Source organism: Lampetra fluviatilis, chromosome 47, assembly GCF_964198595.1.
Source record: "Lampetra fluviatilis chromosome 47, kcLamFluv1.1, whole genome shotgun sequence".
Lineage (NCBI taxonomy): Eukaryota > Metazoa > Chordata > Hyperoartia > Petromyzontiformes > Petromyzontidae > Lampetra > Lampetra fluviatilis.
Genome location: NC_136321.1, coordinates 6,968,505 through 6,991,135, shown reverse-complemented (window position 1 = coordinate 6,991,135; position 22,631 = coordinate 6,968,505). Strand labels below are relative to the sequence as shown.

The window sequence follows — 22,631 nt, the reverse complement described above, 5'->3', positions numbered from 1 at the left end:
AATGGAGCTGACATTTTGCACACAGACTCGTTGTGCGTGACAATGTATTTTCGTGAAAAAATGTTTCAAACATTTTACACTTTTTAGGAAAAAATTAATTATATTTAATTACCAATTGCTTAATGGTGGCAGCCATTCATCTGACCCATAGGTGGCAGCCATCTCAAGCCAGAGGACGAGAGGACTCTAGCCGCCACGCATATAAAGGATTTATAGTGAAAAACTTTGTTTTTACGGGTTAATTAATTACACGCTTTCATTTAACTCACTATCTGTTGTCGTATCCTCAAATCTTGTAATTCAATTTTAACCCACTTCCCAATGTGGTATCGACTGCAAACTTCGTATACTTATGTCTTACTGATGACAATACTATATTCTATCATTAAAAATAAAAATACATTTTTTAAACCATCTTTTTTCATATGTTATGTTTCGCCTTGGGTCTAATTGTCCACGCTCAACTCACATTGGCTGTAAATCACCACGGTCCCTTACGTTATGGCAAGCCTCGGGGCCACTTCCTGGAGTCGTGGAGTTCTGCCATTACTCGTACGGTACATTTCATGAAAGCGTGTTTAAAAAAAGTATTTTTAAATATTACTTATCACGGTTAATACACCCGCCGCAGTATTAACCAGGGCGGCCAATGGGATCAACCCGCGAGCCTCTGAAATCACCGCCCCCCCCCCCCCACCCCCAGCAGCTCACCAAACACGACGCGCAAAACAAAAGTGACTTCGCGATAATCGTCAAGGCGCACGACGCGGGCGATCGCGCTCGAGTACCCGTGAGGTGGTAGTTCTCCTCGCTGTCGGCGTCCGTGAGCGAGACGAGCTCGCGCAGCAGCAAGGGGTACTTGAGCACGCGCTGGATCGGCTTAATGAGGTACGACTCCAGCGTGGACGAGTGTTGCCGGCGAGGGTTGCGCTCGTCCAGGAAGGCGCCGAACGCCGGGTCCCGCTTGGCTGCGCGGCGTGACGTGGATCAAAGACAGCGAAGAAAAAGCAAACCCGCGATCAGCACGGTTGGCTACGCGCGGTGCGAAATAAGTTCAACGCGCATACATGCATGCATGATCTTACGATATTCGCACTCGTAGTTTGAAGATTCACCGCCGCTAATGCGATTGCTTGGCCACAATTCAGGTCTGGGAGTCGATTTCGTAAAATGTCCTTGATCCCGTTCGTCGTGCCTCGTTTGTAATCTATCCGTATCGTCTGTTCCGCCTTGTTGGTCCCCATTAGCCTCATGTCAACATTCACAGAGCGGTTTGACGAATTGTCACCATTTGGGATGGAGAATAAACTCAAGAAACAACACCGCCGTGTCTTGGTTTCTTTCCGTTTTTAGCATTTGGCTCTTGTACCGCTATGTCGGCTCTATTGGCTCGAATTTAACAGTAATGATATTGTGTTTTGTGCGATCCGTTTGCATTGTCGTTCATGCAAATTGCATCTCACAATCGCTGAGGAAGCCACAGGCAAGCGGGAAAGGCAGCCATGCGGTAAGCTGGCACTACCACCAATTTCCCAAGCTGTTTTAAGCCAATTCGTGAGTGTTTAAACATGTAGCGTGAGCATTTGCAGAGATTATAAACAATCGTTTCTTGTAAGCATGATTGAACTCATATTGTCAGAAGTGCACCAAACGTTTTAATTCAACGGATCAATGCTTTGTTAAATGCCTAAAGCACGCGTCAACTTAATAAATAAATCCCGCATATATTATTTCAATGTACACGTTTGTATTAAATCCCTAAAATATAAAACAAAATATTAAATACTCTTTGGGTCTTTCGGTAAAGTCACGTAGATAGAAAAATAATAATAAAAATCACGACGTTTCGATTGCAACACAAGCAATCGTCCTCAGGTGAAAAAATACGTACAAATATGAAATATCGGTAAGTTTTGTGCATATACAGTAGGTGCAGTTTGCATAACATGACTTATTTTTGTTTCTTACATGATTTAAGTTACGAATCAATCTTCAATTGGTACAGCACCTTTCACAATGAATTGTTACATGCCGCCCAACAAATACAATGATCAATTAAAATGCAGTACAATGCAGGGTACACACATGACAATGTGAACGATATATTTACTTTGTCTTCAGTCGGGGCTTTACAAACTACTGCAACAGTTGGTGCCTCCCGTATGGAAACGAAGAATTTAGCGCTTACGTTAAATCAGATTTTTCTAAGTGGTCAATGACACATTCCTCCAGACATGTACACGACAACATCATTGAAGGGCCCACCACTCAGGGAACTTAGCTAATGCTTAATATTTTACACACGCATTACGTTGATATATACTCTTAGACGTAGGCTCCCCGGGGGAATCGTGCCCACCACCCACGTGACCTCCTCCTCAGTGACTGATTAACCAAGCCTACTGTGGGGGGGGGAGGTGGGGGGCGATCACGAACAGAGAAAGCCAACACCGGCGAGTAACAAAAGGAGCTTAGAAATATCCAACTTTCCCAATCTATTGTTGTTTTTAAAGAAAATAGAACAGACCATGATCCGGGCCAACGCCACGTAACTAACCGGTTGATGCGTACCAATTGCACTCAGTTATCCCCCCCCACTCCCCCCCACTCCCTCTGACCATTCTTTTCTGAAAGGCATTTTGGAGGGGGTGGCAGACAAGACACGGGAGCCCGTGGGTGACCACCCTATGAACAACCCAGAAATAGGCTCCTCTTCCAAGCATGAGAGAAAATGTGATACAGCAATCGTGCTGTGACTGTTCCACCTGAAGACGGAGGCTTGTGTTGCTTCCGAAACGTCGTGATTTTTATTTTATTTTACTTTTATTAATTTTAAAAATTTTTACCTACGTGACTTTACCGAAAAAACCTAAGAATGTGAATCCTTGCAGTCACGAAAGCTTCAAATCTAGAAGAAAATGTGAGGTTTGTGAGTACGAACTAAACCCAATTCGCATAAACACGTGCCAATACACCAAGGTACAATCTCTGTACATTAACAAGAATTGTTAGGCCGTGTTAATTTACAGCTAGTCAGCAGCCCCTTGTGCTGGATGAAAGGTCACGGGTGTTGTTTGGTTGCAAGAACCGAGCAGGTTTGTGTGGGCTGTTACCGCCGGGCCAGGAATCGAACTCGGGTAAACCAAGCTCACGCTCCAGTTTCGAACTCACACTCCAGTGTTGGGTTTTCCCCAAGGTAGATTTGGCCCGAAGTGAAAGCCTGGTACAGTTCGTAAAATATCGTACTGGGGAAACAAAGAGGGCTTCGGTGTGGAGCTGGTCACCTCACCCCCCTCTCGTGTATCCTGCCATCCTTAATAGGTATGCACGGACACACACACACACGCAAGCGCTCACTCACACAGAGAGATTAACCTCGACTCCACTTGATTAGCCCAGAGTACCAGATTGGGCTTTTAAGAGCGCATCTATCAGGCATGGCCACAGCACTGAATTGAAGATCAATAGCCTTCATATAGCGACTATTAGGTGCGCCAGACACACGGGCATGTGCTCAGCTGTTCTTGCTGACCTTTTCTCCACTCCCTTCAAGCAGAGCGCACACACAAAGACAAAGTTCCCCCTTATAGCCTTAACATGCTTTTGGGGCAAGTGCTGTTAGCGAGCACCTACCAAGGCCGGCATGGCACGCGAGGGGGTGGGTGGCCAGCAGCACGCTCGGCCGCCTTTGACTCCCCAGTGGTGATGTATACACACCACACTAGGTACTCATTTGAGGATGAGTCGACCTAGAGAAGGCCCAGGACCATTTAAGATAATCTTCACTAGTATTGGCCCGTGAGCTGGAATCAAACTCTGGCCATCGGGTTCCCGACTGCTGAACTACCACTCCCCAAATACACACGTGTACACACACTGACGCACACACGCACGAGCGCGCGCATGCAGAGCCACCGTACACACACAGACCCGCCGAATAAACGAGGGTGCAGAGATGGGCAGCTGTTGCGATGGGTACAGCATACAGGTGACATTTTTACCGGTAAAAAAACCGATTATGCTGAGGTGGTGGTAAAAGTGTCTTGAACATTGCGCTATGAACCCGGCAACCTGTACGCCCGGTCCTGGACCCTCAGCTTCCCCAACCTGTACTGACCAGTGCGGTGAAGTATGGGCAAATAAACAGCCATGATCGACACAGCGTGGGGAAGGCCTTGATCATGCAGTGAACTGACAAACGGCCTAATTATTTTTGTTTTAACACACGAGGTGCGTCATTATTTCGGCACTCGATGCCGTGTGCACTGATACAGTTTTCTGGAGCGCAGTTAAAGCCAGCCGTGTAACGACGCATCGATTTGTAGTTTAATAGAGTCCCCGACACTCACGATTGCTTGCCTCTAATCGTGCGTACGAGAAGCTATTGGTTTTGCTTTGCTGATGTGGATTGTAATTAGATCACGTGGTCCCTGTAACCAAGTGAAGCACGACAAGTCAGTGCTCCACAGTGAAAATAAAAAAAGAGGTGAATTCTCGAGTCCAACCGTGACACTTCATCAAACCACATGGCGTCAGGTTAGGATCGTTACAGCCCACGTTAAAGCCCTGTTCCCGGCACAGCCATAAATAGCGAAAACGCAATTTGCTGTAAAATTACCTCGTCCTGCTCTTGGCTTCAGTTTAGCCTGTCTTATTGATCACGGAGCCACAGAGTCGCTGCCTTTCCCTCGTTAAAATCAATTAGAGAGGATGAGCGTGATCCAACAAGCCGGCTGCAGTCCATTAAAATGATCCGACTGCTGTGGTGCTGCCAAAACGGATTTCCCTCCCGCCCCCCCCCCCCTTTTGCGTTGGGTCCCAAGTGTAAGGCTGCGCTATTATGAAAAAGGCAAGCAATTTTTTTTTCTAATGCCGCTCAAGGTTCTATTTTCATTGAGGCCAAAGCCGGCCGAGGCGAGGGGCTGATGTGAAAATAAACAGGGGTAGCATGAGCACAACTGGCAGTAAATTAAGTTGAGCGGTCATAATGACGGGCCGGGTGTGGCAGCGTCACGGACAGATGGGTTGTGGCCGACGGTGCCCGCTGTTAACTCGGCATCGCGTCCCCATTGCCCTAAGGCCGCTTCGGCAAAACGTCACCGACGGTCTGCCCTGCATGCGGAACTGCCCTGAGAAGCCGCTTTTTAAACAACGAGCAGCCCCAACCCGAGCCCTACCACAAACCCTACCCGACCGCTTTCTCCCAAACATAGTTTTTGCACACCTTGCATAACACACTTCCGATTCAATTTCGTTCCCATATTTAAGACCTGGTAAGAGCCTGGGGCAACAAATGCGATGGATGCCTTCCCGAACCCACCAGTGACCGGCATGCCGAAGCATGGTAAAGTAACTGCCACGACCCCCAGAGTGGTCCTCATCCAGCAATGGATTGAGAAAGGACTCTCCATGTCCGTGGCAATCCTAGTAGCGCGACCAGCATATAATTGAAGAAAGAGTGAAATAAAATTAAACAAACGGTGCTGGTGGGCGCAGTCATGTGTCGTGCTCTTTACCCGTCTCGAGCAGCTTCTGTGCCTTGGGGTGGCTGGCGCAGTAGGCGCTGTACAGCTTGAAGTGATCCGAGTAGTAGAGGAACGATCCTCCGAGCGAGAAGAGGACGCGCTGCGGAGAGACGCGGCGATGGCCGTAAACAATCGGCGCTCTGTGCGGCAGAGAGCCTCAGACAACTATTGGATATTAAATATTCATTTCAACTGGCTGCGTGCGTGCTTGCATTAGGGGCACTTTGAAAGGATCGCTGCATCAACTCATTAATGTCGTTTGACAACGTTACAGACGCGCGAAGCTTCCTACCCCTCGACGCGCTGCCCGCGGCTCATCACAGCGACGCGAGGCGCCAACTTCTTGCGAGCCGCGTTCATTATTCAGCCGCAGCTCGAGCGGCAGAGACCTCTCCCGGTGCCCGAAAACCGACAGTTAACGGGTGCCTCCTTGCGCGTGGGTGGCCGGCCGACTGAGTGACGGTCGGGCCAACGAATGCCAGGCGATAGCGGTCACGGTGACGGCGATACGCGCCGTTTCCCGAATCGCCGCCCCCGTGTGCGCGCTGTCCAGCGTTAATTTTGCGCGATATGTAAAAAAAAATAAGTTGAGTGAAAAATGGCTGTGTTTACAAAAAAACAGCAAGCTTGATGGTGATGATGACTACCCACGGAAGACCAAACCGAGGCCGACCACGATGAGGACGCAGACTAAGGAAATGTAGTAACGTTAACAGAGAGTGCAGTGCAGAGGAAAACCAAAAAGTTATAATTGCCTGTACATGTAACACATTTTCTTTTACAGTTCACCGATTGGCTGACCTGATAATACGGAGGTGGGGAGAGATGTGCATCCCTCACAATAACATTTAATCACTAAGGACCATTTGGACTAAATGTTTGACTGCTTCAGGCAATGAGAGTAAGAGAATTGACTCCAGTCCGAGACTTGTCACTGTGCTAACCGAAGATGCGGGGCGGGGGGGGAGGGACAACAAATGCCGAGTGCATTGGCGCTGGTGCCGTCCCCCCCCCGGCCTTCGCGCCGTCTTCTCACCCGAAAGTGGGCGGGCTGCTCCAGCGTCTCAAAGTCAGGCGCGAGGCTCAGGCCTTGCTCCAGTGTCTGCAGGAACTCCTTCTGGAAGATCACCAGCTCCCGTAGGGTCCCGAACAGGGCCTCCAGCTGCGGACGAGAGGAACGACGCTCCACGTAAGTTCACTTCCCCTCCCCCCACTCGCCCCGAGGTCACAACCCTGCGGCTCACATTATTACACACACAGGGCCGGTGCTAAGAGAGTGCTGGTGTGGGCCCTGTACCACTAAATGTCTCTTTGGCACCACCAAAGTTCACTCTTCCCTTAGCGGTAAATCACTCCGACTCTGGCCACCCACCCAACAGCTCGATGTACGTATGTTGAACTTCTCTCTAACCGTGCGTAGCCAACCGTGGTAATCAGAGGTTCTGGGAAAGGACATCAAACTAAACACAAGAGCTCTACTGCACCACCCACATCTGAGAGGCGCTGGAGCCGGGACTAATTACACATCAGTTACGGCGCTCACAATAATAACACAACGTAACATTACTGTCGGGTCTAAATGTGAAAAGAATCTTATCAGGATGGTTCTGCCTAGTTAAAGGAGTATATAAGCCCATACCATTAAGATGTTTTTTGGGAAAATATTTTACAGACCTTGGGTTGGTAGTGTTCGTGCTTAGACTGTGCAGGCAAGGCCATAAAGAAGGCTGTCTCTGGTGTAGGCCAATCAGTTTCAAAGACAATGCAGATATTACGAGAGCATATTTGTTTGCACGTTTTGCCACAGGTACTGTGCGTGGTTAATGCAGACTTGATGCCTTGCAAAAGGTTTCTATTTGGCGTTTGGACATCTTAACACCTCCCTGTTTCACATTTCCAGAAAGGGCAAAACCTATTCTTATTATTGCACAGCATGCTTGGGCAGCCGGTCCATTTGTACCGTGCCATCGTAACGGGGTGGGGGGGGGGGAGAAATGTCAGGGGATTTTAATGCACCGCGTGTAACCGTGGCGGTGCACATTCTCGTCAGGCTTGGCAACAAAAAAGTTCAGAAGCGTTCACGCCAACATTTTTTTACAAAACAAGAGGACAACCTTATATTGTTGGGTCTTTCGGTAAAGTCACGTAGATAGGTTCAAAGAAAATAACAAAAAATAACAAAAACGACGTTTCGATCGCAACACAAGCGGTCGTCTTCAGGAAAAGGGGGGTTAACTTCCAAGGCAAACTGTTTATAAGGGTTTGAAATGGGCGTAGCCCAAATGTCAGCAGCCAATGACAATGTAAGTGGTGGGCAGCCCAACCCGACGGTGGCTGGTTTTCCACCAATCAAAGGGCTGCCAGGTGAAAATTTGCAAGTTAATGAGAGATTAGCATGTTAATGGCAGATCGCAGAACCGCAAACCTCGTAATTTTTTGTTATTTTTATTTGAAACCTATCTACGTGACTTTACCAAAAGACCCAAGAAGATGAATTCCTGCAGTCACGAAAGCTTGAAGTCAAGAGGACAACCTTCAAACCCAGTTTGCGCCGATGTAGCCGGCATGTTTGAAACGTTGGTGCGCAGCGTGCAATGTTTACGTGATCAAATGCTTAATTAGCTGCAGCTAGCCCATCAGTGCTTAAATGTCGAGCAACTTTAAAGCGCACTTGAATAATACATGAATAAAAACCACCAACGGAATAAATTTCACATCAAAAGTTGTTCGGAATATAAATTTCAGTCCACCTTGTTTACCGCCATTTCATTTGAAGAGAAAGATCAGAGGCATTTTCATACGCAGCTGACAAACAAACGCTGTTTGAGGAGAACATTTTTTGTTCAGTGCACAAGGTACAGCTGATTAAGTAGATTCCAGTATTTCGTGTGTACACTCCGGAAAAGGCGCATGTTTGCGTTGCCAATATATTCCACTCGCCTGATCTGGCGAGAGAAAGGCTTCTTTCTGCAGCGGCTCCACGTATATCTCTTGCAATGTGCAGAGATCCTGAAAAACAAAGACGACCACGCAGAATGAGGAGGGGGGGGGGCGTGTGACTTACGGCATTGCAGGCAGGGCCTACAGACCCACCAAATGTTCCCAACGCTTCACGTGACAAACGGATACCGCTAGGAATTGATACCGGTCTGGAAATGGCAGCCTGCACCTTTCCATCCAAGGGGATTTTCTTTTTTATCAACCTCATCTGTGAGATATGTCTGCACACTGGGTTAACCGAGCCAGTTGCGTGCACGGCCTACCAACCGGTGTACTCAGGGTTTTTTTAAACGAGCGCAAAGTGTCCACGCGTGACGAAGCTCGCCATGTTTAAGAAAAGACAAATTAGATGGGAGTTGTGATTTTGGTGATTGCATGTAACGGGCGCTCTGCGTGGCAGATTTTTGTCAGAAAGGCGAAACATGTTCAACAAAAATAAATGTACATGACGTGACAATCGCGTCTTAGGGTCAACTGCCACCAAACACCGCTGCCCAAAAAAGATTAGAAAAAATAGACGAGAATTTAACAATGGCAGCCACAGTGTTGGACACGAGTCGGAGGGACATGCATTATTTAGTTCGCTCGCAATGAAATACCACACCTGCTGCGGCTTCCGTAAAGATCACGTGTAAACACGGAAAATTTAAAAAAAGCGAGGCCAAGGGTTAACACCGATCCGCTGCATTTTTAAACAGTCGCTGACACCGCACGAAGCTTCGCAGGGAATAAAGAACAAAAATGTGTTATGAATAAAAAATGTAAACTGAAGGGATGGCCGTTTCGTTATGTGACAGCAGACAACTACGAGAGCGCTGACACGGGCAAGTGAACAAACGTTCAGGGCATGTCATCCGCTGACACCGTTATCATAAAGGCCCCCCTCCCTAAGCGGTACGGAGGGTAGGAGAGATACGATGGCGAGACTGCGGTATATTGTACGATATGAGATCCACGACCATCGAATTTTTACATCAGTTCTTAAAAAAATTGTTATATCGTGATAAGCGAGGCTTAAAAAAAATCCTTAAATATTTTATCACCCGACAAAATGTTTATCGCATAAACAAACTTAATATCTAAACTTGTAAATAAATAGCCATTATCCATTCAATGTCTTCTTTGCAAAAGTTTTCGGCAGTAATAGCTGGCATGGTGCTCATATGGTATCATCATTTGAGTCAAATTCATTTATGAATAATTTCTTGCGTAACTGACAGCATGTGCATTATAAGGGTTATATATTATTAAATTACCATTAGTTAAACATGTACTGACATTGGTTGAACTTGCAGTTGAACAACTCTATGAAATCCTTACTTTAAGTGCAGTGAATCACAAAAACCAATATCACAATAATCGTCATGTCGTAAAGAAATGTGTCCGAGAGAATGGCAGACAAGCAGACGGAGTAATGAAATCAGATCGTGAGAGTTGTTGGGCAGCTTGGGGAGGGGCCTTCATCCAGCAGTGGTTGACGACGACGATGATGATTATTGCATCATGAAAAATTCTATCGTGGCAAACCGCGCGGTGCATATCGCTGTGCGTCCACTTGGACGCTGGGGCGGGGGGCGGGGGGGCCCTCACCTTCACGTAGGACCTCTCAGTCTCCACCAGCTCCAGGATGACCTTGCGCAGTTTGTCGGCCTCCGTCAGCTGGCGCGACAGCGGTCGCGCCGCCACCTCGGCCGGCTCCATCGCCGATCGGCAGAACACGGCCGCTGTCTCGACGCTCTGCACGCGCCCGATGGACGAGGTAACGGCGATAACATCAACGACAACAAGCGCAGCCAGACGCCCCCCCCGCCCCTCGTTAGCGCCTTAATTGGCGTGCAAATGTCCTTTGGTTCGCGACGTTAATGGGAGCGTTTAGCGACACGCGTTCGCAGCAACAGTCCGCGGTGACTCCGCACGTCCGTTCCGTCTGTGCGAATACGGGTGAAGAGTTGCGGCAGTTTAATGTTTGTGTGATGATAAAGATCTGTGCCATCTCTCCATCTCCGTATATACACAGACACGTACAGATACACGTACGTGACGCCAGAGATTGGCTCGTGTGCAGAAGCAAAATGGATTGTCCCATCACAAGATTGTGAAGGATGGCAATCGGGAGGCCTTATTCCAGCAGCGGATAGATCATGGCCGATGATGGCAATGATCATATGGAGGGGGCAGCAGTGGTGCAGTGGTTAGTCCACTGTGATGTGAACACGGCAGCCTAAGTTGCATTTCCCGGCTGTGGCTAACATCAGTGGAGAGTTATACTGGTAGGAACCTCCTAGTTACACCAGCCCACAGGGGATTATTGTGTCCGTCCGTCCTGCATCCAAAAATGGCAGGAGTGGGGCTGGGTGGAGAGGGGAGGTGGCTGGGTGCGGAGGGTGGGGAGGGGCTGGGTGGGGAGGGGCTAGGTGGGGAGTGGAGGGTGGGGGAGGGGCTGGATGGGGAGGGGTGGGGATGGGTGGGGAGGGGCTGGTCACCCCGTGGTGCCCTTAAACGTCTAACCTACTCACGCCGGCTTGTGCCCGCCCTCACAGTCGGGCATATTTGCGGAATACACCACGCCGCCGTTGACCCTGGCCATTGACCGAGCAATCCAACGTTCCTACCAGCTCCCTCCGCAGGAATGTGTTATCTGTACGGATATTTGACTAACCTACACTAACCAGCGTGGTCAAGTACGGTCAAACAACCGTCATTACCAACGCGACATGGGGACGCCTTCATCCAGCAGTGGACTGACATATCCTTTATTCAAATTATTTGACAATTATGACAAAAGTCAAAACGTTTACATTGCTAACCAACATGAAGTTAGACTCCACACTCAGGTCAACGTATGTAAGGATAGGAACACTAATATAACCATGGAGGTTGTCCTGCATAAGCTCTCCAATGTGTTTGCGGGTTGTACGGCACGATGTCCGACGTTTCGCTCCACGTGCAAGGAGCCTCTTCAGGAACTAAACAACAAGTGCTCACACCCTGAAAACACATCGGCGGGCATGACTGATGTAGTTTAAAATCTCGAAGCAAAATAAATGCGTGCGAGTTGAAGTAGATAACACATAAACACACATAAACAACATACCGTCAGAAAAATCGTTTTACTGCCGCTCACACAAGCCTAGGCGTTAAACGCGTAAACCGAATTTAATTCACTTCCATCTCCTCATATTTTCCCTTCTCAAAGTCACGGCGGGAACAGCTGCACCCTCAAGGCGTGCGATACGCCGAGCTCGGCCTCAAAACGCAATCACCAAGTCACAGCCGCTGGGATTCCCCCAAAATAAATGAGCAAACGGCCGCGGCTCTGGAAGGCAAGCGCAGCGTGTACCATCATGGCTCAGCATCGCAAGGCACACTGTGGTGGGGACACTAAATCGGGGGCATCGCAGGCCACGCGCTCAGCCAGTGGAAAAGCTCCCCACCCCATCCCTCGTGTAATGGCCGTCCACTGCAATCACCCGCAAGAGACATTTCCAAGTGAATTCTCAGTGCGAAACACAAAAAAAAACAATTTCACCACGGTTCACCCTTCGCACCACTGCACAGGCACTGGAGCAGTAGAACGGCACGTAAATTGTCTTTGGATTTCCAATTATCCCAGCGAAGCACATGCCACCTGACAATTACATTTTTATTTTAAAGCCGACAAAAGCTCTCCGGTCTAAAGGTTTTCCGAATGTACGTTGCCTCGCAGGGCAACAAGTGAGCCGCCACGTCAGAGGTCGCAAACGGCCGGGTACGGGTACGAGTAGGCCGTGAGTCACTGGTGAGCAACCGTTTGTCACTCATTTCGGGTAGAGTACGGGTAGGGAACGGGTACCTGTACCCGGCCGGGTACGGGTACGGGTACCCATTTGCGATCCTGGTGCGGCCGGGTACGGGTAAGGAATCAAAACCCGTTTGCGATCTCTGCGCCACGTGTGTTAATGGCGCAAGTCCCCCTTGCGCGAGCAGCAGCAACGGCAGCAGCAGCGGCACACGGTCTTGCAGCCGGGCTAGGCAGCAGGTGCAGAAACGGACACGGCAAATAAAGTGCTTCTCTTCCCCTCATTAAAACGCGAAGCTTTAAGAAACAGCGGTGCGCGCAGCGGGCCGTCAATTAACTTTGAAGCGGCCGGACCGCTGCTCAAGAGGATTCCCTGCACGCGTGCCCCCCCCCCGTCGCGAAACACGAGGCACAACGAGAGGGAGAGATGTCGGCCGACGCGAAAAAAAACAACAGCAGCCCCGTAAGTCACGTGCAGGCGATGGGCCGTACACACACACACACACAGTGCGCACTCGCACGCGCAATTCGCACCGAGAGCACCGCACGGCAAATGCTTTGCCCAGCGGTCGCAAAAGGTAAAGGGTGCAGCCCCCGCAATGGCTTGGCTTACACTACTGCTGGAGGAAGGGCCTCCACTACAGGAAGCTCTACAGCCCCATTTTTGAACGGTTTTATTTAATATAATCTGTTTGTCATGGTCAAATCTTGTAATCTAAATTTATTCTACTTCCTGTTGTCCAATCAATTTGAAATGTTGCACACGTACGCAGATCCGGTGACAATGCATGCCTGTATCAAAATCGGCATGAATTAATCAATTAATTGGCTTCTTTCAAGCAATTAACATTTTAGTATGGACGCCTTATTAATTATATATTTTTGTGTAGCTCAAAAACGCCGCGGTCCCTAAACCGTGGAATCGCCTCGCACAAAAAGCAGGCGCATCGTGTCTCAGGCGCTCCCGCTCCGTGTGAACGAGTAGTACATTGAAGATTAATCTATAAAATAACCAATTATTTCAAGTAAGCGTTGATGTGGGAGCAGGCGCCGCATCATTGGCGTACTTCTCGAGGGTGAGTTAAACGAAGTTGTAAATAAAACCGTTGTTTAAAAAAAAAAACTTTTTTTAAGGAGTTTATTTAGAGGTCTACTGAGAGGACTCACACTTTACCCCACCGCGCGGCACGTGCGGGCCTGCTAACTGCGGTGAACCCATTCACACCGCTGGGTAGACAGAGGCTGTGGGAGAGGGGAGGTGGCAAGGAACTTGCGGAATCGAACCGGTGACCTCTGGATCGCGGAGTCCAGCGCACGACACATCACGCCCAAGGCGGCGGCATCAGGAGTGCAACAACAAAAAATATCCGCACATATGCCCGATTATGGATTTTTAACGGAAGCCACCTGTTCCGAGTACAATTGCGAAGCACGAAGCATGCAGTATCGAGATGAGGAGGAGATAATCAATGATTTGAAACTCACCCCGCCGTGCTGGAAAATAACATTGCTGTCCGACGCCCGACAGCTGATATTTAATGCGTGACCACAAAGGACTCGTGAAGGTCACTGTGATCAGGACTGGAAGCCGTCACAGGCACACCGTCTCTTCGGTGGCAGCGTGCTAACAATGCGGCGGCGTGCGCTTATCGCTGCGATCCCTCATCGTGATGCAGCGGCGACACACGCTACCCCCCCCACCACCACCGTCACACCTCATTACCCACAATACAATCAACAAATCTTTCAAAAACCGCAAACGCAACACCCTCGCATTTGTCAATTAAGACCCGTGTCTCCAATATTTTGCTAATAATGAACTTGTCATCAATTACATTTCCCCTTCATTCGCGCTTCGTCCAATATTTTCCCGCAACACAATTTACCCACGCCGAGTAGCTCCGTGCGGCTCCTCACCAGGCACAGCAGCTGCTGCAGGGAGTCGCAACGAGCCGACTGCAGCCGTCGATCCTGCCTTCCCGACTTCGCTTTCTGCTTGTCTCTGCCGAACGCCGGCATTTCGCGAACGGCCGGCCGCGGCGACCGCGGGAGGGGACGTCGAAGTTTCCCGGACGCAGCGGACGGTGATCGCCGCCAAATAAATAAACAAGCATCGCGGCGCGCACCGGCCGAGACCAGCCCCGGTGCGCTGCCGAGACCGGATGCGGCGGTGACGCGCAGCCAATCTGGCAGCCCCGTGCTCGGTGGCACACGGGAGACCTCCGTTACCGGCACCCAAATTAAATGAAGTGGAGGTCGACCGGGCTACTCGCCCCCCCCCCCGCCCCATTCCCAGCCGCCGCGCTCCCCCCCCCATCTCAGCACAACGAGCACCAGAGACATCGCGTGCCTGGATCGGTGCTCGCGCGCGCAAACAAGTGTGGCGCACATGCGCGCGCACACGCATACAGGCGCACACGCATGTTTATGCTAAGTTAAAATGACACCGCTTCATCGATTGCTTTTGATTGAGTGAGGGTAAGAACGTGGTCATTTTTTTCCTTTCTCTCGACAACAGGAAATGAAGATTTACGTATCGGTCAACTCAGGTGTATTAACTCCTCATATGTACACTCGGCATCCAAATATACAAATATATAAAAGGATTTAATTAAATATTTTAATGATAAAGCATTCAAGGTCAATCTGATGTTTTCTTTAATTTCTGATGTTTTCTTTAATGTTAAACTATTCGTTAATGCCACTTGAATAATATATGCGACTGAAAAACAGTGCATTTTACTGGATTTCTCAACAGCACACAATTTACATATGATATAACTCGAAATGCCGAACAATGCTGCATTTATCAACAGCACTTTAGGAACGTGCATTCTGTGAAATCGCAACACACTGCCAAACATGCCACTGAAAATGTATTGCCCCAAAACGAACCGTTACGTATACTGGAGGCAATGAAAGTACAGCCACGGGTTCTACCCATGCTCCATCAAAACTGGAAAATAATATCCCCGTGGAGATTCAAGAATTAAATAACCCGGAAAACTCTCGTCTTCTCGGTCACCTTGTAAGGCCCTCCCCCCCCTCAAGTCCGCTTCGCTTCATCACGGCGGACGCCACACCCGAACTGGCACAAATTCCAAACTCTCCTTGCCGACGTACAAAGTGGACTCGTAATGGTCGGGCGGAAGCAAAACGGACGGCTCCGTCGGCAGTGGCGGCCGGTGGCACTGGCACAAGGCTGCCTGGCAGGGGAAACACTCAGGCGCACTTTATCTAAATTTGTGGGGGGCTCGCGAGCGCTCCGTGCCGCCTGGTCACTCTGCTTAAGTACATAAACTTATTTCCAATCGCATCTGCTCGGCAGAATTCGATTGCGTGCCAGATGTAATTGCTTTAGGTGCACGCAAGTTACATTTGGCGAGTAACGTGTGCATCTTTCGCACTATTTAAGATACCATTATCCCTCAGGGCTCTGCTGCCAAATCCATAAATGCTCGGTTGTGGAAAATGTAATAAGATTTGCGTGGTGTCTGTGCAGTAAAAGCAATTTCTGACCAGTTAATATGACCGGGATAAAACAGTCGTGCGGCGTTCATGCACTGCGCCGTGAACCTGGCAGCCAGAGTTTGAATCTTGGCCACAACAAACGTCAGTGGCAGGTAATGTCCTAACCAGTTCTGGGCCTCTCATACCACTTCGCGAACCCACACTAACCAGCGTGGCGAAATATGGTCAAACAAAACCATCATGGCTGATACGGCATAGAGAGGCAGACGTCAACAGTGGATTGACAAAGGAGTGTAAATTATTATAAATTGCATATTATAAATTAAGCCAGGTTCTATTAGACTGAAGCGTTAACGTTAAGTAAAAACTTAACATGGTATTTTCCTTCCAATGTACAATTTTTAGTTGGTGTCATCGACTGAACTAAAATAATATCAGTAAAATGTTGCAAACAATATATGTTGGGAAAAGTCCATAACTTGCAAAATTGAGGCATAAGACAAAAGCAAGACAAGTGTTGATGCAAGTAAATTAGCACGATGCAACATAAGTTGGAAATAATCCATTACTCGCAAAATGGAGGGATAAGCCCAAAGCGATTACAGTGTTGACGTGTTTGGTAAAAACACAGCGCAAAGACAAATTAAGCAGTCAGCCAGGGTCAAGGTCACGCCGGCTACATCGCACCCACGGCCACGGCCGTCAGACGGCGAATGTAGCTGCAGCCCTCGCGACAGCGAGGCCTCGGTGGCACACCTCCACCTCGCGTAAACACCTCCATGTCCATGGCCTTCGGAAGGCCGCGTGCACGCGACACGACGACAATAGCTTATAAAAAATTACACCTGATAAATAGTTCGCTGCTCGCGGCTCCCAGAAGCCCTACGCTAATGCCGCATTCGGGGAGAGGAGGACATCGCGAGCCGCCGACCTTATAACGCCGTATGATGCGACAGCGAGGAAAACATTACATGGGACACATCGTACCGACCGCGTGCAGAAGTCGCCACGAGAAGGGATGATGGCCGATGGACGAGACTGGTGATGGAATGACAGCGAGGGGAGAGGATGCACGCGGCACCGCTGCAAGAGGCAGAGCGATGAGATCACCTCACGTCCAGGAGCGAGACGTGACACTGCAGGACTGTGAGGGATGGCGACGGCGTGGCGAAGCCTTCATCCAGTGGTGGAAAGGCCATGGTGCCCATGATAATGATTATGATAAATCCATTGTTAAGGCGATGATGGGGGTTCTATTTGAGCAGTCTGTGGCTCTGGGAAGAAGCCATGTGTGAGAAATGGGACAATGCGGGAGAGGAGTACACCACAAAGGTCAGGATGTCAAAGGCTGATGACAATATGACCGGGTGGAAACAAATGACCCATTCCAAATATGGATAGAAAGACCCTAAGCAAACGTTTTAACACTGGAGATACTGAACCGCCGGTCAACATCTCGTATGACACCTGAGCAAGTATCCGAGACAAGTGTCAGCGTCAGGTCTGAAGCTGTGGTTGCAGAGCGCCGCGTTATAAATAAACTCGTGAAAAATATCTTCCAAGATCATTTACATCGCCCCCCCCCCCCCCCCAACACTCTGTACACGACGGGCCAAAGAACACAATGAGGGCCACCGAGGGAAAATGTTTGACAAATAGTACAATTGAATGGAACGAAGGCCAAATGCTCCTCACCCCGATAAAATACTTTGTGTGAGGCTCAATCGAGGTCACATGCACTGCAGCACGCTGGCATTTGCAGCAATTTGCATGCGCATTGTTGAATGCGACACGAAGGGCGTTTGAATGCACGCTCACAGACAGGTCTTCACTTCATGCATCACAAAACGTGTTTGTTATCCCTTCGTTAATTAACCTTTGTGACCGGCATTGAACCATATAGGAGGCCACCACGCCAGTGCGTGCACGCGCACCGGCTGAGGTCAGAAGCCATTACTTGCCATTCAGGAAAACGGAACATGTTTAGAGAAATAGAAAAGCAGTCTCTTTTTGTTTCGCATTATGTAGCCATCAATCTGCGCAGGCCCCCAAGTCATCATTTTATGATTCAAGAATTTATTTTTTGACAAATCGACGGGAAGCCATTTTTTTTCACGCTTTCTATTATTTTTGCCCAACAAGCAACGGCTGTCGGATGACGATTTGCCCAAAAGTTGACCAAACGCAAATAATTTCCCATTTTATGTATGTATGTATGCAGAACTTATTTCGCATCGCACGTAGCAAACCGTGCTCATCGGAGGTGCAAGGACAACAAAAACTGAACACATTTTATCTGCGAAAATGATTGGTCCAATCAACTTCAAGGACAGTGCACATTATCAGAGTTATGTTTTTTGTTTGCATTATGACTGCAGGTATTGTGGTCTATGCAAACATGACTTCTTGTAAAAAAAAGGTGTCAGTTTTGTTGCCAGATAGAAGGGTAAAAAACCAATGATCATATTTTTACTGGCAAATGAGGTTCCAATGGAGCTGCGAAAATGTTTCACTTTTACCGCATCCCACACCCACAAATTTGCGGGAAACCCTTGTTTTTAGCAGACGGCCGCGTCAATCGGGGAAAGCCTGAGAAGCGTCTGCTCGTGACCGCATTTGCCCACGCGAGTCACCGAGTGCCGTCGAGGGCTTCTGTAAAAAAGAGCGACGCCACCACGTTGCCTGCCCCTGGGCTGGAGCGACTCGTCACGACCTGCGTGCAAGGGTGCGGCTCCTTCGAGAGAAGCCCCCCACCCCGCCCTCCGCCAACAATTGCGTTCAGAACCGGTCCGCATCGGCGGCGAGCGGCTTCACGCGCACCCAGCCACGGCTAAGACGGTGAGAGCCATCACACGACGGGGAAGGCGCACGCATTTAGCACGCCTTACGAAAGGTCAAGGGAAATGTGCAGGGAGCGCCATGGTGCTTGCTCATTCCACTGCTGGTGGAAGGTCACTCAGAGCCCCTCTAAGAGGGTATTTTGGCCTATCCTTCCACTGCAGGGATTCATCTTCTTGGTTCTTTCGGTAAAATCACGTAAAATGGAAATAATAAAATAACAAAAATAAAACATCATAAAATAATTCTCACGACGTTTTGGCCACAACGCAAGCAGCCGTTCTCAGGTGAAGAACAGGTCTGTCGAGAAGAATTCATTCAGACTCTGTCTTCTCGACAGACCTGTTCAGACTCTGTCTTCTCGACAGACCTGTTCTTCACCTGAGGAAGGCTGCTTGCGTTGTGGCCGAAACGTCGTGAGAATTATTTTATGATGTTTTATTTTTATTATTTTATTATTTCCATTCTACGTGACTTTACCGAAAGAACCAAGAAGATGGTCAGACATCCTTGAAGAGATGGGATCATCCGCACTTTAGTCCATCACACTTGACCTTGCCGATTAACCAACTGTGGTACGCCCCATTGCTGTTCGTTGGGTGGACAAGGAAGGGTGGAATTTAAGAAACGTGCACATTTGCCTCTCAACTGTCACGCTGGGAGAAATTAACTGGCTATGTGCCAATGCTCAGTATCCATATTGCCATGGCAGCATCCACATTGTCACTTTTTTTTTATACAAATGTTGCTTTAAAACAAACAACGCCATGTTGGCGTCGTGGCTAATGTCGGCAAAGAAAGATTTAACACGTAGGCTTTCGCGACAAATATTATCCATTAAACAGGGGGATTTCTCCACAATTATGGCTGTCGCCTGATGAGGCTGGTTGTAATTAACGGCGAAATGTCACAGTACTCGAATTGTAAATGCTGTGGGTTTACTCTCCAACACACCGGTTAGTGCTGAACGAGTAACAGTTTTGTTTACGCGACAACCCATTACTAATTGGCTGTGTCGAGTGGTGGAGGGTTTAACGACACATTTACATCTACGTGACCTTACCCCCCAAAACACCGCTCTATTATGGTAAGGAGGGAGTTTATAGATAGCTAATTATATGCGAAAGGCAAAAACCCGCTGGGCAGCAAGTTGGTCCCTAAACCCAAATGTGATCTCGCGTACCGTTTCAGTGATATATTCCCACGGCTGCAAGGGGATGTTCTCTAAATGCTCCAAGTTATTCCGGTTCCATTTGAACACCGTGTGAAAAGATATTGGGGCAAACAGCCCAACGCAGCGCCCTAATGAAATATGCTTTCTTGCGAAGATAAATTACATTTCGCATTATATTGCGAGGTTAATTTGTTCTTTGGAAAACAGCCTTGCTGTTGGTGGTAGTGCATTGGATTATGTGCTGCAGTAATACACTAAAATTACATTTCTAATGAAGGTGCTCAGTTGACGATTTACGAAGGCTAAACCACTACATATCGCAAGTCTTCATATTCATTTTCATAATAATCCTGTCTGGAATAATAAAACAATCATTGATCGCTACAGCATTATTGATCTATTTATGCATTTCCGAATGTATCTCGCCTTTAGGAAATTAAATGTTTCCAGGGGCAATCATAAATCAGCGGCTGAGTCGAGGGCAAGCGTTAATATTCATGAGGCTATTTACAATGCTAATTAATACGGAGCTCATCACCTTCAGGTCAATGGCTTTTTGTGCTGCCAACAAAGAGAGAGATTACGATTTGGCCACATTTATTGTTATCTCGCTCTCCCCCACCCCTCCCCCCCCGCTGTTCCGCTCAAAATATTAATCGGGGATCACAACGCAAGCCCTGTGTCTTTTTGTATTATTGGTCAGGAGGGCTGGGTAGCTTAGTGGTCATGAGGAGGCTTTGAGAGACCGTTGTCATTCTCAGCCCAGGCTTGTTTTCTTTTTGGTTTCGCCTTTTTTGCAGTTGCTGCTAAATGACATTAATAACGTAAGACTTGTTCGTATTAAAAACACACGTCCATTTCGCTTGGAGAACATTATTAGATACACGAAAACACATTAAGGGGTGGGGCCACAAGCCCACCTGTTGTGGCCATTCAACCCCAAATGTGAACCATATAGTACTCCACTCTAGCCTGCACCACTTCAACGGAGGAATCGCAAAGCTACCACGAACTCTCTCTCCTGCAGTTCCCTCGTGGCTTGCAGGAGACGACATTGGGATTTAGCTCCTGAACAAATTGCCACATCCAAGAATAGACTGTGTCAGAATGACTATCGCAATCGGAATCTTTATTTAGACCACAGGAGGAATCCGATGAGCTATGAAGCGCTTTGTTCACAGATGCCCAGTATGGGCTGGTCAGCAAGTTACAACCGCAAACAACAGAAAAAAACACGCCCAGAGTGCAAAATGTAGAAAATGGGAAGCAAGTCACTAAGTAGTAATATGAATGAATAAATTAATTAATTATACAAGTCCGATTCATCAAGATTTGGGCAAGGCAGCAAACACAACAACAAAACAGTCCCAGATCACACCGGGATAACAAAGACGACGGCAGGAGAGGTGGCCCAGATTCATGAACATGATGGCAGAAGAATTAATATTGGCGAGGGAGCCGAGTAGCAGGAGGCTAAGCCTGCACTCGGGCGGTGACGTAGCCTTTCGGGAGTCGTCCGTCGCTTGCTGCGGACGTTTCGATTCGACGTTTATTTTGTTGCACGGAAAATCCCAATTCGCGCAGTTACACGGCAAGGGAGATAAATGGTGCGTCGGCGCACAAGAAGAACAACATCAGAGCGATGCGCGCCGAGGAAAATAGGGCAACATCGGAAGGGAAACGCATCGGAGGTGCACGCTAAAATAATACGCAGAGATCAAAAGTGAGCAGAATAAACAAAACAAAGCAACGGGTAACGTTGTACCAAACACAAGGACGAGGTAATGAGCGGTCGGAGAGACGGTGGGAGAACAGCGAGACGAAGCGAACATTGTCGAGCAAATAAGCCACCATCACGGGAACGCGAAACGTAATAGTAATTATAATTACAGCTCATATAGAGGAAGGTGCCTTTCATAAAACCTCAAGCAACAGTGAACGGGCTGGGTACAAGTGCAGCAGCAGGCGAACACTGCATTATGAGCTCAGAGCGATGGTAAGTGGTGGTTTTCTAAGAGGATTCTGCATCTCATGATGACCCAACGGCGATATGACAATTTTGGAATAAATTGGCAACAAAAATAGCGAAAGAGATACGGGATGAAAAGCGGCATTCCGCAGAGGATCGTCTGCGCAGAGGCCCCAGCAGCAGCAGCAGCGGCACCAGCGGCGAGCCCTGGCGGGGAGGGAAGGCTATTAACGGCGCCGTTGGCTCTCGTGATACGTGGTGGGGGGGTAGGGGTGCCCGACACAAGACGTCTCACGGTAAATGCTAGCCGTCGGGCAGCCACCCAGCCGAGAGAGAAATAAAACGTACAATTTTGCATCACGGGGTTTAGACGTGCGCACTCGCTATCTGGAGCGATTGAGAGCCGGGGGGGGGAGGGGGGGGGGAAGGGGGGGGGAGTTATGCCCGGGACCCTCGCCGTCCACTTCAAGCGCACCCCACGTGTTCGTTCGTTCACTAAAACGTTTCGGCGAGCGGAATGGGAGGGGGGGGGTGTCGGTTCAGTCAAGGGACAATTTATCTTCGACAGAGGCAGCTTAATCACGGCTGGGTCTCGTCAGCTTGACGGCCGCGTGTGACGTGTTTCAAGTTGAGGCTTATTTTGGTTGGCCAGGACGGGGAAACTCGGATGTGTGGCGTCTCATTTTTTGCAAGAGCGACCCGGGTCACCAAAATGACAAGCGCTAAACAAATCATGTACCAGCGGGTGAAAAAGAAATCAAACCCAAAAAGAAACTCTATCACACGAGCAACGCAAATCGGCTCGGGCAGATTGCCTCCAGTTGATCACGGCGCAAATTACAAAAATAAATAAGCTACGGAAACATTAACGTTCAA

General features: G+C 48.7%; 1 protein-coding gene across 2 annotated transcripts in view; it reads right to left on the bottom strand.

The window, feature by feature from the left end:
* The window catches only part of LOC144947911 (rho guanine nucleotide exchange factor TIAM1-like), a 103,975-nt gene that overhangs the window by 12,602 nt on the left and 68,742 nt on the right, over nt 1-22,631 (bottom strand). For both annotated transcript variants that reach the window (XM_078877311.1, XM_078877312.1), the window contains exons 15-19: nt 10,116-10,262; nt 8,466-8,534; nt 6,562-6,687; nt 5,517-5,625; nt 789-968 (exon numbers count right to left, since the gene is read on the bottom strand). In XM_078877311.1, coding sequence (XP_078733437.1) covers nt 789-968; nt 5,517-5,625; nt 6,562-6,687; nt 8,466-8,534; nt 10,116-10,262 — 631 coding nt within the window. The remainder of the gene's footprint in view (nt 1-788; nt 969-5,516; nt 5,626-6,561; nt 6,688-8,465; nt 8,535-10,115; nt 10,263-22,631) is intronic.